General features: G+C 40.0%; 3 protein-coding genes across 3 annotated transcripts in view; all 3 read right to left on the reverse strand.

Moving 5' to 3' along the window:
* Positions 1-683: 683 nt before the first annotated feature.
* Positions 684-2,243, reverse strand: LOC107660908 (protocadherin beta-16-like). The gene has a single exon (XM_016450347.1). It carries the CDS (start codon positions 2,067-2,069, stop codon positions 684-686), a length of 1,386 nt encoding a protein of 461 aa, XP_016305833.1. The 5' UTR covers positions 2,070-2,243.
* Positions 2,244-2,332: 89 nt separating this feature from the next.
* LOC107660909 (protocadherin gamma-A11-like) lies at positions 2,333-9,205 on the reverse strand. The gene is made up of 3 exons (XM_016450348.1): positions 7,004-9,205; positions 3,325-3,676; positions 2,333-2,353 (listed from the first exon to the last, which is right to left on the reverse strand). The coding sequence occupies exons 1-3, from the start codon at positions 9,088-9,090 to the stop codon at positions 2,333-2,335; spliced, it is 2,460 nt and encodes an 819-aa protein (XP_016305834.1). The 5' UTR covers positions 9,091-9,205.
* Positions 9,115-15,176, reverse strand: part of LOC107660910 (protocadherin gamma-A3-like) — a 6,559-nt gene continuing 497 nt past the window's right edge. The window contains exons 2-5 of the mRNA XM_016450349.1: positions 15,036-15,176; positions 12,999-13,748; positions 9,995-10,744; positions 9,115-9,123 (exon numbers count right to left, since the gene is read on the reverse strand). The exon at positions 15,036-15,176 is cut by the window's right edge and continues 15 nt beyond it. Coding sequence (XP_016305835.1) covers positions 9,115-9,123; positions 9,995-10,744; positions 12,999-13,748; positions 15,036-15,176 — 1,650 coding nt within the window. The remainder of the gene's footprint in view (positions 9,124-9,994; positions 10,745-12,998; positions 13,749-15,035) is intronic.

The raw sequence follows: 15,176 nt of genomic DNA on the forward strand, positions 1-15,176 counted from the left end.
TAATTGAACACATACCAAGCATCTGAAACCGAATTAAATGTTGTATCGTTTAACCGTGAACAGACAGAGAAACTGCAGACAAAAATTCTCAAAAAGCACGGTGCTGTAGCGATGCATCAGAATACATGAGGAAAATTACCGCCTCGCTGCATTACAGGACCATGGACAGGGAAGCTGACGTTTCTAATTTCACGACAGACAAGTACAACAGTCGTGCAGAAAAAAAAAAAGTTGAGGTCAAATAGGAATTAAAAATGCCACCGCATGTTAAATCGCTAGCCTATGAATCAGTGACAGTGCATTACCTCGGACCTAAAATTAAAATAAATAAACAAATACTAAAAGAAAAACTAATATATATTTTAAAATATCAACTTCTACTTAATTCATAACATTTTTCTTTCTATTTTTTTTTTACTGTACAAAATGTGATACGAATAAAAACAGAGAACAATTATTTGAGTAATAGAAATGCAGAAAATGCACAACAATTAAAATTGACCAATCTATAACATCATCAAAACACAGCATTATTTAATTGTCAACTACTCACAAAGAAAAAGAAAATTAATCAGCGATACTGTCAAAAGCTAAAGCAAAAATGATTATGAGGAACAACGTTTTAAAATATCAATATAAATTAACTGTAAAAATATTTCTCACCTTATCACAATCATCAAAGTTCAGTGTCTCCCTTTGCGCATGCGTGAGTGTCTGTGTTCCACTGCTGTCCAGACTAATGATGCTCTCACTGCAAGGTCTGCCCTGCTGGAGAGAGAGGGCACGCCCTCATCAGCGCACGTCATACTGATGTTATACTCAGACTCGCGCTCTCGGTCTAAATCACCATCTGTGACTAAACTGAAGAAATTGGTATTTGTCGACTTCAGAGTAAAGGGAATGTTCTCATTAACTGAACACAAAATTTTACCGTTTTCTTCTGCATCTGGGTCTTGTGCATTTATCATTGTTACAACAGTTCCAGGATTAGAGTTTTCTGATATTGTGGTTAATTTAGACATTATGTTGATCTGTGGTTTATTGTCATTTATATCAATCACATCCACATCGATTTTACAAGAATCAGTCAGACCCCCGTCATCGCTGGCCTGCACATGAATTTGATAGTGGCGAGCTTTCTCGTAATCTATATTGCCCGTTACTCTCATCTCACCGTTTGTTTCGTTAATTTCAAACAACTCCGGAACATTGTCGAGGGTATTTGTAATAGCATACGTAATTTTGCCGTAAGATCCCTCATCCAAATCAGAAGCGCTCACAATCGTCACAACTGTGTCTTTAAAAGCATTCTCGGTGATACTCGCTTTATATGTTTTATGAGTAAAAACAGGCGCATTATCGTTAGCATCTAAAACAGTAATAAGTATCTGCGCAGTACCAGACAATTGTGGATCACCTCCATCTATCGCTGTCAGAACCAAAGACAAATGGTCTTGCTTTTCACGATCGAGAGGTTTTAGAAGAACCATTTCTACTAGCTTACTACCGTCTGCCTGACTTTGTAATTTTAAAGAAAAATTATCAGTAGCCTTTAATATATAAGTCTGAAGGCCGTTTATTCCGACGTCTAAATCCATCGCTCTCTCTAAAACAAAAACTGCCCCAGTTGCAGCTGACTCACTAATTCTGAATTTCATCTCAGCTCGTTTAAAAGATGGCGAATGGTCATTTATATCTGTAACTTCGATTGTAACTGAGTAAAATTCCATTGGGTTTTCAAGAATAATCTGAAAATGTAGCGCGCAAGGCGTTGTCTGTCCGCATAGCGACTCTCGGTCTATTCTCTCTTTGATAAGGAGGATCCCTCTTTCTTTATTCAGCTCGATGTATTCAGCGCTGTCGCCTGTAAAAATACGCGCTTTACCCGATTTCAGTCTCTTTAAATCTAAACCCAAATCTTGCGCTATGTTCCCTACTAAAGAGCCTTTGGCCATTTCCTCAGGAATGGAGTAACTGACCTGCCCGAGAGCCGAACTGAGAGAGAGAAACCAAATAAACAGCAGTACTTGCCGCGCCATTGTTCTGTCCGACATTTTACAGAAGACCATAGAAGAGAAGATTAAGACAGAAAGCAAATAAAACAATCCAAAAAGCTGGAGGAAATTATGTATAACTCCAAAGTGACGAGAACTAACAAAAAAGTCTGTAAATCAAAGAAAAGGATACTAAATACAGTATCTCCGTGATTTGTCTTCTCTCTGCTTCTCAGACTGTGCTCTCAGCTTCTGTCTCTCTCTAATAATATGGTGATGATGGGGGTGAAACTGCAGCAGATCTGCTCTCTAAACTGACATATTGACCAACAGCGGCACTATGAGTCCAGTCTGATGAACTACAGAAAATGTAAAATTAATAACCATTTTTCTCTGTCAGAAATGTATAAGACAAGCAATTTACCGAACAAAGTACTGCAATATAGAACTAGCAAATGTCTATTATGATACAAACATCTAAGAGATAAAATTATTTAATGAGTCTGTGTAAATAAGATTTAATGAAAAAAATGTAAACAAATTTATTGTTCCCTCAGTGTTTTGATCAGGCCCCATCCGCGTGTCCATTGATCAGAGATACAGGGAGAAATATATAAAATACAATTATTCAGATACCAAGGACCTGAAAACTTATGAAAGCTTGAATCATTTAAATGTGAACAAGAGGATAGACAGACAAACTGCAGTTTAAAAAACAAGAAGAAAGAAAAAGACTGCTGTAAAAAGACGTATCAGAATCCATGACGAAAATGACCGCCTCGCTGCATTTCAGGACCATGGTCAGGGAAGTTGAAGTTTCTCACTTCATGACAAAAAAAAAAGTATAACAGTCGTGCATAAAAAAGTAAAGGTCGAATAAAAATTGAAAATGCCACCACATGTTAAATCGCTAGCATATGTATCAGTGACAATGTGCCATATTACCTCGGACTTAAAATAAAAATAAATAAATAACCATAATATACAAAAAACAAAACAAAAACTTCTACTTAACGCATTAAAAAAAATGTAAAAAATAAAAAATAAAAGAAAGTATTTTTTTCTTACCTGTACAAAAAGAGATACAAATAAAAAATAGACTAATAATTTGACTATAATAGAAATGCAGAACATATACAACTATAAAAACTGACCAGACTATAATATAATATCAAAATACCCCATTATTTAATAGTCAACTTAAAATTGCAGAAACTATTTATTTCAGACAAATAATCAGTGACGTGTCAACAACAGCTGAAGCAAAAATGATTAATTATTATAAACATTTTTTTTAAATATAATATTGGCTGTAAAAAATATTTCTCACCTGATCGTCACAATCGTCAAAGTTCATTCTCTCCCTTTGCGCATGCGTGAGTGTCTGTGTTCCACTGCTGTCCAGACTAATGAGACTAATGCTGCAAGGTCTGCCGTATTTCAGATCACTCTTTCTGGAGTCAGTGGTTCTGCAAACCTCATAATTGTACACGTGCTGTAAAGTTCCTGTGCCCCCTACGTCTGCGTAAAGAGGCGGATAATACGGAATAACTGGAAGATTCGCTCCAGATTTGTAAAACATCCGCTCGCGTCTCCATCTGTAGCATTTGACTGACAGTATGGCGATGATAGACACGATAAAGAGAAACGAAACTACAGCCAAGGCCAAGACCAGATAGAAAGTCAGTTATACTCAGACTCGCGCTCTCGGTCTAAATCACCTTCTGTGACTAAACTGAAGAACCCATCGGGCGAAGATTGAATGACGAATGGAACATTTTCATTTAAGTGACAATTAACTTTGCCGCTTTCATTCGAGTCTACGTCTTGAATATTTAATATTGCTAAAACAGTGCCAGATTTGGAATCCTCTGATATCTGGCTTGATTTTGAAATAATATTAATAGTGGGATTATTATCGTTTGTGTCAATAACGTCAACAATTATTTTACACGAATCCGTATGACCGCCTTCATCTCGTGCCTGCACATCAATTTGATAATACTTACTTATTTCGTAATCTATGCCCCCAATAAGCTTTACAACACCAGCATCAGGATCTATTTCAAAAATATCTGCCGCTTTGTCCGCAGTACTTGAAATAGAGAATGATATTATACCATTTGAACCTTGGTCAGCATCAGAAGCGTCAACTGTAGTTAAAACTGTGCCTTTTGGAGAATTTTCAGTTATGCTAGTTTTGTATACGGATTGTGAACACACAGGGGCGTTATCATTAGCATCTAAAGCTTTAATATGTATCTTAATTGTACCGGACATCTGGGGCTCGCCTCCGTCGAATGCTGTTAAAAGTAAAGAGATATGATCTTTTTTCTCGCGATCTAAGGGCGTTTGGAGAACCATTTCGACGGCTTTATTTCCGTTGGGGAGATTCTGAAATTTCAAAACAAAATTATCTGTCGGTTCTAAAGAATAACTCTGCAGACCATTTCCACCGACGTCATGATCAATAGCACGCTCCAATATAAATCTGGCTCCTGCTAAAGACATTTCGTTTATTTCAAATCTCATCTCACTCTTACTAAACATCGGTGCATTGTCATTTATATCTGTGACCTCAACTGTAATGCGGTACAATTGCATAGGATTTTCGAGAATAATCTGAAAATGTAGAGCGCAAGGCGTTGTCTGTCCGCATAGCGTCTCTCGGTCTATTCTCTCTTTGATAAGAAGGACTCCTCTTTCTTTATTCAGTTCGATGTATTCAGCGCTGCCTCCTGTATAAATACGCGCTTTACCCGATTTCAGTCTCTTTAAATCTAAACCCAAATCCTGCGCTATGCTCCCGACTAAAGAGCCTTTGGCCATTTCCTCAGGAATGGAGTAACTGACCTGCCCGAGAGCCGAACTGAGAGAGAGAACCCAAATAAACAGCAGTACTTGCCGCGCCATTGTCCTTTCCGACATTTTGCTGAAGACCATAGAAGAGAAGATTAAGGCAGGAAACAAATTAATCCAAAAAGCTGGAGGAAATCATGAAAATATCCAAAGTGAAAAGTAGCAATAAAAGTCTGTAAATCCTAAAAAAAATTATAATACATATATTATCTCTGGGATTTGCCTTCTTTCTTCTTCTCAGACTGTGCTTCTCAGCTTCTGTCTCTCTCTAATAATATGGTGATGATGGGGGTGGAACTGCAGCAGATCTGCTCTCTAAACTGACATATTGACCAACAGCGGCACTATGAGTCCAGTCTGATGAACTACAGAAAATGAATACACACATACCTCTTGTTATTATTATTTTAGACGTCTGCTGCCCCAATCGCGACAAATTAAAATAAAATATAAAAATTTCAAAAAGTAAAAAAAGATACATTATATAATAATATATTAAACATATACACTATAAATATATTAATTAACATACATTTGGACTGCAATCAACTTCTAAGAAATGTGCGGTTGGTTAGTATTTAAATTGTCATGTATGCCTAATTAAAAAATATAATTTTTTTTTAAATAGGAAAAATAAAAACATTTACTAAAGCTAATTACAAAATGTGTAAAAATGTAAGCAACATGAGAAAACTATACTTCTCTAAGGGAGAAAAACGGACTGTCATAAGGAGGAACATCCAACTGACAGTATTTCAGCACCATGGTCAGTGAATCAAGACATTTTCTACACAACGGTTTTATACAATAAATATATTACTCATACACTCTTAAAAATAAAGGTGCTTCACGATGCCATAGAAGAACCTTTTTGCCTAAATGGTTCCATAAAGAACCTTTAACATCTGAAGAACCTTTCTGTTTCACAAAAGGTTCTTTGTGGCGAAATAAGGTTCTTCAGATTACAAAAAGGTAAGAAAGAGATGGTTCTTTAAAGAACCTTTGACTGAATGGTTCTTTGTGGAACCAAAAATGGTTCTTCTATGGCATCACTTGAAGAACCTTTTGAAGCACCTTTATTTTTAAGAGTGTATATCGTACAATAACTATCTAAAATGACAAAATGGGTGTAGTTTCACTGTTTTGAGAATTACCTTACTTGGTACCAAAAAAAGCGTTTACAGAAAAGCACACAAGCAACGGTGGACTTAACAATAGTCCCACAAATAAATTTCATATATGTACACACATACACGAAGAAAAAAAGACTCTAACAGATACCAATATATAAATCTCACCTGATCATCGAAATCTTGATTGGTTGGCTTTTCTCTCTGAGCATGCGTGAGTGTCTGTGTTCCACTGCTGTCCAGACTAATGATGCTTTCACTGCAGGGTCTGCCGTATTTCAGATCACTCTTTCTGGAGTCAGTGGTTCTGCAAACCTCATAATTGTACACGTGCTGTAAAGTTCCTGTGCCCCCTACGTCTGCGTAAAGAGGCGGATAATACGGAATAACTGGAAGATTCGCTCCAGATTTGTAAAACATCCGCTCGCGTCTCCATCTGTAGCATTTGACTGACAGTATGGCAATGATAGACACGATAAAGAGAAACGAAACTACAGCCAAGGCCAAGACCAGATAGAAAGTCAGGTTGTCGTTGTAGTCCTTGTCGTGCGGAAAGTCAGTGAACTCCGAGAGCACTTCAGGGAAGCTGTCCGCCACCGCCACGTTAACATTGACTGTAGCTGATCGAGAGGGCTGCCCGTTGTCCTCCACTACAACAGTGAGTCTTTGTTTCACAGCATCTTTATCTGTCACTTGGCGCACAGTTCTTATTTCTCCATTCTGTAAGCCCACTTCAAACAGCGCCCTGTCTGTGGCTTTCTGCAGTTTATATGAGAGCCAGGCATTCTGTCCAGAGTCCACATCAACAGCCACCACTTTAGTCACCAGATAACCCACATCTGCAGAACGAGGCACTATTTCAGCCACCACAGAAGCGCCTGACTGGACCGGATACAGAACCTGAGGCGCGTTGTCATTCTGGTCCTGAATCATTATTTTCACGCTCACGTTGCTGCTGAGAGGAGGACTTCCTCCGTCCTGCGCTTTTACAGCGAAACTAAGCTTTTTAATTTGCTCAATGTCAGATTGTCGTTGTAGTCCTTGTCGTGCGTTAAGTCAGTGAACTCCGAGAGCGCCTCAGGGAAGTTGTCCGCCACCGCCACGTTAACATTGACTGTAGCTGATCGAGAGGGCTGCCCGTTGTCCTCCACTACAACAGTGAGTCTTTGTTTCACAGCATCTTTATCTGTCACTTGGCGCACAGTTCTTATTTCTCCATTCTGTAAGCCCACTTCAAACAGCGCCTTGTCTGTGGCTTTCTGCAGTTTATATGAGAGCCAGGCATTCTGTCCAGAGTCCACATCAACAGCCACCACTTTAGTCACCAGATAACCCACATCTGCAGAACGAGGCACTATTTCAGCCACCACAGAAGCGCCTGACTGGACCGGATACAGAACCTGAGGCGCGTTGTCATTCTTGTCCTGAATCATTATTTTCACGCTCACGTTGCTGCTGAGAGGAGGACTTCCTCCGTCCTGCGCTTTTACAGCGAAACTAAGCTTTTTAATTTGCTCATAATCAAATGAACGAACAGCATGTATTACACCATTCTCTGAGTTTATGGACACATAAGAGGAAATCGGCGCTCCACCAATTTGAGTATTTTCTAAAAAATATGACACTCTGGCGTTTTGATTCCAGTCTAAATCTCTTGCAGTTATACTACATATGGACAGACCTGGTTCGTTATTTTCAAGTAGGTGTGTTGAATAGCTACCTCGATCGAAAACTGGTGCGTTATCATTGATGTCAGAAACCTTAAGGAGCAGTGTCGTTGAGCTCGAAAGTGCAGGTGAACCTGAATCGCTTGCGGTCACTGTTATATTATATTCTGAGTGAGTTTCACGGTCAAGGAAAGCATCTGTGATCAAATTATAATAGTTAGAGAGGGATGATTTGATGTTAAATGGAAGGTTTTCATTAATAAAGCACGCAACCTGTCCATTTCTCCCAGAATCAAAATCTTTTATATTAACCACTGCAATTGTTGTACCTGGAGGCACATCCTCTGCTACAGGGCTCGAGAGAGACATGAGGTTGATTACGGGCGCATTGTCATTTACATCCACTACTTCGATTACAAGCTTACTTGTACTAGTCAAGCCTCCTTGGTCTATCGCTTTAACTCTAATTTCAAAACGTTTTTCTTTCTCAAAATCAATATTTCCTAAAACAGACACCAAGCCAGTGCTGTCATCAATGCTAAAAATATCTCTCGAATGTTCTTTCAGGTCAGAGAAGGAAAACGTAATGTGTCCGTTTGACCCACTATCTGCATCTGTGGCATTAACGGTAGTAATGTAAGTGCCCTTCGGTGCATTTTCCATCACAGACGCCCTATAAATAGTCTGGTTAAACTCAGGTGCGTTATCATTCGCATCTAAAACTGTAACATCTATATTAACAGAGCCAGATCTCTGCGGGTTTCCGCCATCAACAGCGATCAGCTTCAGAGATAGATTAGGATGCTCCTCCCGATCTAAGGCTTTATCAAGGACCATTTCGACATACCTACTTCCGTCGGGATTTGAGTGTTGTTTTAAAACGAAATAATTGTTCCTTGTGAGAACATAATTTTGCAATGAATTAAATTCTACATCAGCATCATATGCACTCTCTAATGCAAAGCGTGAACCAGTTGACGCAGATTCGCTTATTTCAAAATTAATTTTGCTTTTCTCGAATACAGGAGAATTATCATTAACGTCTATGATTTCAACGGTTACCTGATGCAGTTCAATTGGGTTCTCGAGAATGATCTCGAAGCTGAAGCTGCATGGCGTGATGTCGCCGCAAAGCTGTTCTCGGTCTATTCTCTCACTCACGACTAGAATCCCTTTGTCTGTTATAAGCTCTGCGTACTGAGTGCTTTCTCCGGTAACGATACGCGCACGACCCGTTCGAAGCCTTTTCATATCGAGCCCCAGATCCTGTGCTACATTACCAATAAGCAAGCCTTTACTCATTTCTTCAGGGATGGAGTAGCGGATTTGAGAGATGGCAAAAGAAATGTAACACGAGATGAAAAACAATACTTGCCACTGCGGTTGGAAGAAAACACGCCATTGAGCGCATCCATTTCGATAAAAATCCTTAACAGCCATACTGATTAGCAAGCAAGTTCACCATTAATATTCCTATATGATAGAAGAATATTCCAAGGAAGGATTACAAAAACGTCTTGTATTCGTTTGGAAGAAAAAAGACAGTCACCCTCTCACCAACTCGTCACGAATGAAACAGAGGAGTCTGCTGCGTCGCAGCACGCACTTTATGTGTGAGGCAAGCCTACTGCACATAAAGTATTTCATTGACCAACAGCGGCCCTTAGAGTCCAAAATAAGCATTAACAGTAGGGCTGCACAATCGTTCAAAGCAACAATTAATCGTTCAAAGTCCACTTATGTTATTCTGCATGCTTAAGATGCTTTTTTTTCTTTCTACATGTTATCTTAAGGGTTTTTCTATTGTTTTAATTTTAGTTTTAGTATAACATTATAACACCATGCATATTTTTACCTTTTTATTTAAAGAGAAACCAATCGGATGTATAGTTGACATTTGAGGCTTAATACTATAGAAAAGCAATAAACGTTTTTCAGTTAGTGTTTTCGGCTTGTTTATTTTCATATAAAAATATGGCATGACGTTGCTTCAAGCAAAGGCGTAAACATCATTCATTTAATCGTAAATTAATAATCGCAATTACAATTTCAAAGGAATAATCGACAATTATGAGTTTTGTCCTAATCGTGCAGCCCTAATTAACAGAACGCATACATTTAAAGAAAAAGAAGGGGCAAAATCATGTAAATCGACACCAGCGCTGTCCACTGAGGAGGTGCTGAAATATATGCAAACTCCGCACAAACATGTAAAGATAAATGAGTAAAATGTTGCACAGGTCCAAAGTTTCAAAGTTTACCACATTACCATATTACATTAACTGAGTACACAAAAACAACAACAACAACAACAATAATAATAATAATACAAATCATATCTTACCTCTACCGGCGAATCTAATTCATCCAGCATATTTTTATCGCTGGGCGCGCGCTGCACTGTCAATGTAGAATTAGGATCCACCATCAACACGTTCTGACTTGCAGTTCTGACAAACTTACAGTCACTCCTTCTGGAATCGGTCGTTCTGTAAACCTCATAATTATAGGCGTGCTGCAGAGTTCCTGTGCCAACAGTGTCCGCGTAACGCGGTGGATAATACGGAATAACTGGAAGATTGGACTTGTAATACAGTTGAGATTGCCTCCACCTGTAGATTTTAACAGATACTATGACGACCAAACATGTTATGAAAAGAAATGAGACTGCGGCCAAGGCCAGGACCAGATAGAAAGTCAGGTTATTGTTATATTCCTTGTCGTGCATAAAGTCAGTGAACTCCGAGAGCACTTCAGGGAAGCTGTCCGCCACCGCCACGTTAACATTGACTGTAGCTGATCGAGAGGGCTGCCCGTTGTCCTCCACTACAACAGTGAGTCTTTGTTTCACAGCATCTTTATCTGTCACTTGGCGCACAGTTCTTATTTCTCCATTCTGTAAGCCCACTTCAAACAGCGCCCTGTCTGTGGCTTTCTGCAGTTTATATGAGAGCCAGGCATTCTGTCCAGAGTCCACATCAACAGCCACCACTTTAGTCACCAGATAACCCACATCTGCAGAACGAGGCACTATTTCAGCCACCACAGAAGCGCCTGACTGGACCGGATACAGAACCTGAGGCGCGTTGTCATTCTGACCTTGGATGAAAATGTTCACGGTTACGTTGCTACAAAGAGGAGGAGAGCCGCCATCCTGTGCTTTAATTGTTATTTGAATGTTTTTGATCTGTTCATAATCAAAAGAGCGCACTGCGTGTACAACTCCGCTCTCAGCGTTAACAGAAACATACGTTCCTACAGGAGACCCGCCCAAGTCACTTTCTTCTATAATGTAAGATATACGAGCATTCTGATTTTCGTCCGGGTCACGAGCTCTGATTGTAAGAATAGAAACACCAGGCGAATTATTCTCTAGCAAATTTGAATTATAAACACTCTCCTGAAAAACCGGGGGATTATCATTAACATCAGTTACTTTCAAATAAAAACATTTTCTGCTTGTTAGAGGCGGCTTTCCGGAATCAGTGGCGATGACAGTGATGTTATACTCTGACAACTGCTCACGATCTAAAATAGCACTTGTGACTAAAGAATAATAATTTCTTAAAGTCGATTTTACTGTAAAATCTTCAGATCCTTCGATAAAACAATTGACTTTGCCATTATCATCAGTGTCTGAGTCCTTAACATTTATTATTGCAATTGTGGTATCAGATGGAGCATTTTCAGATACTGTGCTCGAGAAAGACATTGTATTAATGACAGGCGCATTGTCGTTTACATCAGCGACCTCTATTGCAATTTTACTCAAATCAGTTAACCCACCTTGATCCCTAGCCTCGACTGTAAGTTCAAATTTAGTATCTTTTTCATGATCAATTTCTCCAACAACAGAAACATTGCCAGTGTCCCTGTCAATGTTAAATAACTGCGCAGCAGCTCCTTTTTGTTTGTAGAAATTGTACGTTATTCGCCCATTTAAACTAGCGTCTGCATCTGTGGCATTAACGGTAGTAATGTAAGTGCCCTTCGGTGCATTTTCCAACACAGAAGCCCTATAGACTGTCTGGTTAAACACAGGTGCGTTGTCATTCGCATCTAAAACAGTAACATCTATATTAACAGAGCCAGACCTCTGCGGGTTTCCGCCATCTACAGCAATCAGCTTTAGAGATAGATGCGGACGCTCTTCCCGGTCTAACGCTTTCTGTAAAACCATTTCCGCGTATTTACTGCCGTCTGTATTTGAGTGTTGCTTTAAAACAAAATGATTATTTGGCAATAAAATGTAATTCTGCAGTGAGTTCAGGCCTACATCGTGATCATCTGCGCTTTCCAATAAACAGCGTGAACCCAGTGTTGCAGACTCGCTAATTTCGAATTTTAACTCTTTGTTCTGAAAGGACGGCGCGTGATCATTTTCATCCAATATTTCAATAGTAACTGGGTGCAGTTCCATTGGGTTCTCTAAAATGATCTCGAAGCTAAAGCTGCATGGCGTGACGTATCCGCAAAGCTGTTCTCGGTCTATTCTCTCACTCACAACTAGAATCCCTTTGTCTGTTTTGAGCTCAGCGTACTGAGTGCCTTCTCCGGTCACAATACGCGCACGACCCGTTCGAAGCCTTTTCAAATAAAGCCCCAGATCTTGTGCTACATTACCTATGAGCGAGCCTTTCTTAATCTCCTCCGGAATCGAATATCGTATCTGTCCTCTTGCAGTGTAAATATAACAAGAAAAAAACATCGATAACAGCCACATCATTTTCCATCGCCAAGATCGATCATGACCCCACTGAACCATAGTCACAAGATTAACAAATTGTATATCCAATCAAAGTTGAGATGTAGTCCAAGATGCCGTGAGGAATTATAAATACAATGGAAAATGTATTGCAAACCTTGGTGCCTCGTGCACGCAACCCTGAATAAAAATGTCGAGGCAGCCTTGCCCTTATCTGCCACAATGCGAGAAAATGGGGAGGGCTGAAGACTGCTGAATGACGAAGCACACCATAAAATGTTTTACTGATCAACAGCGGCCCTTGCTGTTCAAAGTGAGCCAAAGCAAGGGACAAAATATGTGAAATGTTTCCAATTTTATGACATCCTTCATACTGATATATATATATATATACACATACATACATTCACACACACACACACACACTTCATACATATAAATCATATTCATATCGAAGATAAATTATTGAAGCGAGGCTATCCTTTTCAGCACCATGGACAGCGACAGGTGACAGGTGACGACAGGCCGTTTAAGGGTCACTTTTAGCTATAATTCAAAACATTTCAGACTACTAGCGAGTAATACCCTTTGAAAACTATGTTTAGGAAAAAAGAAGACAAAAAATCACATTGTGCAGACTTACCAGTGTACTGCCCGCTTCAGTGCAATCGATGCTGCGTTTCTCCTTTGGAATTGTTTTGGTTCCACTCGTGTCAACAACACTCAACAGACTTTGACTGATGGGTCCGAAATACTTAACGTCACTTTTCCTGGAGTCTGTGGTTCTGTAAATTTCATAATTGTGAACGTGCTGCAGAGGTCCTGTGCCAACAGTGTCTGCGTAATGCGGCGGATAGTATGGAATAACCGGAAGATTTGACTGATAATACAAACGAGATTGCCTCCATCTGTATATTTTAACCAATATTATGACGACCAAACATGTTATGAAAAGAAATGAGACTGCAGCCAAAGCCAAGACTAGATAAAAGGTCAGATTATCGTTGTATTCCTTGTCGTGCGGAAAGTCAGTGAACTCCAAGAGCACTTCAGGGAAGCTGTCCGCCACCGCCACGTTAACATTGACTGTAGCTGATCGAGAGGGCTGCCCGTTGTCCTCCACTACAACAGTGAGTCTTTGTTTCACAGCATCTTTATCTGCCACTTGGCGCACAGTTCTTATTTCTCCATTCTGTAAACCAACTTCAAACAGCGCTCTGTCTGTGGCTTTCTGCAGTTTATATGAGAGCCAGGCATTCTGTCCAGAGTCCACATCAACAGCCACCACTTTAGTCACCAGATAACCCACATCTGCAGAACGAGGCACTATTTCAGCCACCACAGAAGCGCCTGACTGGGCCGGATACAGAACCTGAGGCGCGTTGTCATTCTGGTCTTGAACGTTAATGAGAACTGTAGCATTTGAACCGAGAGGTGGAGACCCTCCATCTTGCGCTCTCACATGTATTTTAAACGCGTTCATCTGTTCGTAATCAAATGATCGCACCGCATGGATAATTCCATTGTCTGCGTTAATAGAGAAGTATGTTGAGACGGGTGAACCATTTACATCTCTATCTACCAGATAATATGCGATACGCGCGTTTTGCCCTGCATCAGGGTCTGTTGCTTGAAGAGTCAGCAGAGAAACGCCGGGAGAGTTATTCTCAAATATATATGTTTTATATTCACGCTGACTAAAGGCTGGCGCATTGTCATTGATATCAGTAATATCTAGAGAAATAGTCCTTTTACTGAATAATGAGGGGCTGCCCTCGTCTGACGCAACTAACGTTAGGTTAAAACTGGAAACTTTTTCTCGGTCTAGTGGTGCATCGGTGACCAAAGTGTAGTATTTGCGCGGTGATGGTTTAATTGTAAATGGAGTACTTTGTTCTAAGCCTAGGCGGACCTGTCCATTTTTACCGGAATCTAAATCCTGGATGCTTATTAAAGCTACAACTGTGCCGGGCGGAGAATCCTCTTGTATTTTACCCGAGAAAGATGTCATTGTTATAAACGGGCTGTTGTCATTAACATCCACAACATCCACTACTAATTTACTTGCACCGGTTAGACCCCATGGGTCTTTAGCCTGCAAATTAAGTTCATATTGTTGAACTGTTTCATAGTCTAAATTGCCAGTGAGTGTTACGTCACCAGTGGCTGCACTGATTTGGAAGAGGTGCGCCGCGTCCTCTCCCATATGAGTAAATGAATACGTGACATTGCCATTGTAACCTTCGTCTGCATCAGATGCACTTACTTTAGTTATCAACGTACCTTTTACTGCGTTCTCAGCAACACTTGCTTTATACATGGTTTCCGTAAAAATGGGTGCATTATCATTGGCATCAAGGACAGTAATAACTATTTTAACGGTTCCAGAGCGCGGTGGGTCTCCACCGTCAATAGCCGTTAAAATAAGTGAATGCGCGCTCTGTTTCTCTCTGTCCAGCACTGACTGCAACACCATCTCTGCATATTTACTGCCGTCTGAGCGACTGTGTTGCTTTAAAGCAAAATTATCAGTAGGCTTCAGACTGTAGCTCTGAAGAGAATTCAAACCAACATCTGGATCAGTCGCTGTGTCTAACAAGAAAATAGTGCCTACAGGTGTGGACTCGCCTATTTCGAGAATTATTTCTTTCTTAGAAAAAACGGGCGCATGATCATTGATGTCTTGAATCTCGATGGTAATCGAGAAAAATTCCAGAGGGGTTTCAAGCAAAATCTCAATACCGAAACTACACGGAGATTTCTGTCCGCAGAGCTGCTCTCTGTCTATTCTCTCTTTTACCACCAAATGTCCTTTGTTGCG

This window comes from Sinocyclocheilus anshuiensis, unplaced genomic scaffold (assembly GCF_001515605.1).
Source record: "Sinocyclocheilus anshuiensis isolate Anshui unplaced genomic scaffold, SAMN03320099.WGS_v1.1 scaffold1647, whole genome shotgun sequence".
NCBI lineage: Eukaryota > Metazoa > Chordata > Actinopteri > Cypriniformes > Cyprinidae > Sinocyclocheilus > Sinocyclocheilus anshuiensis.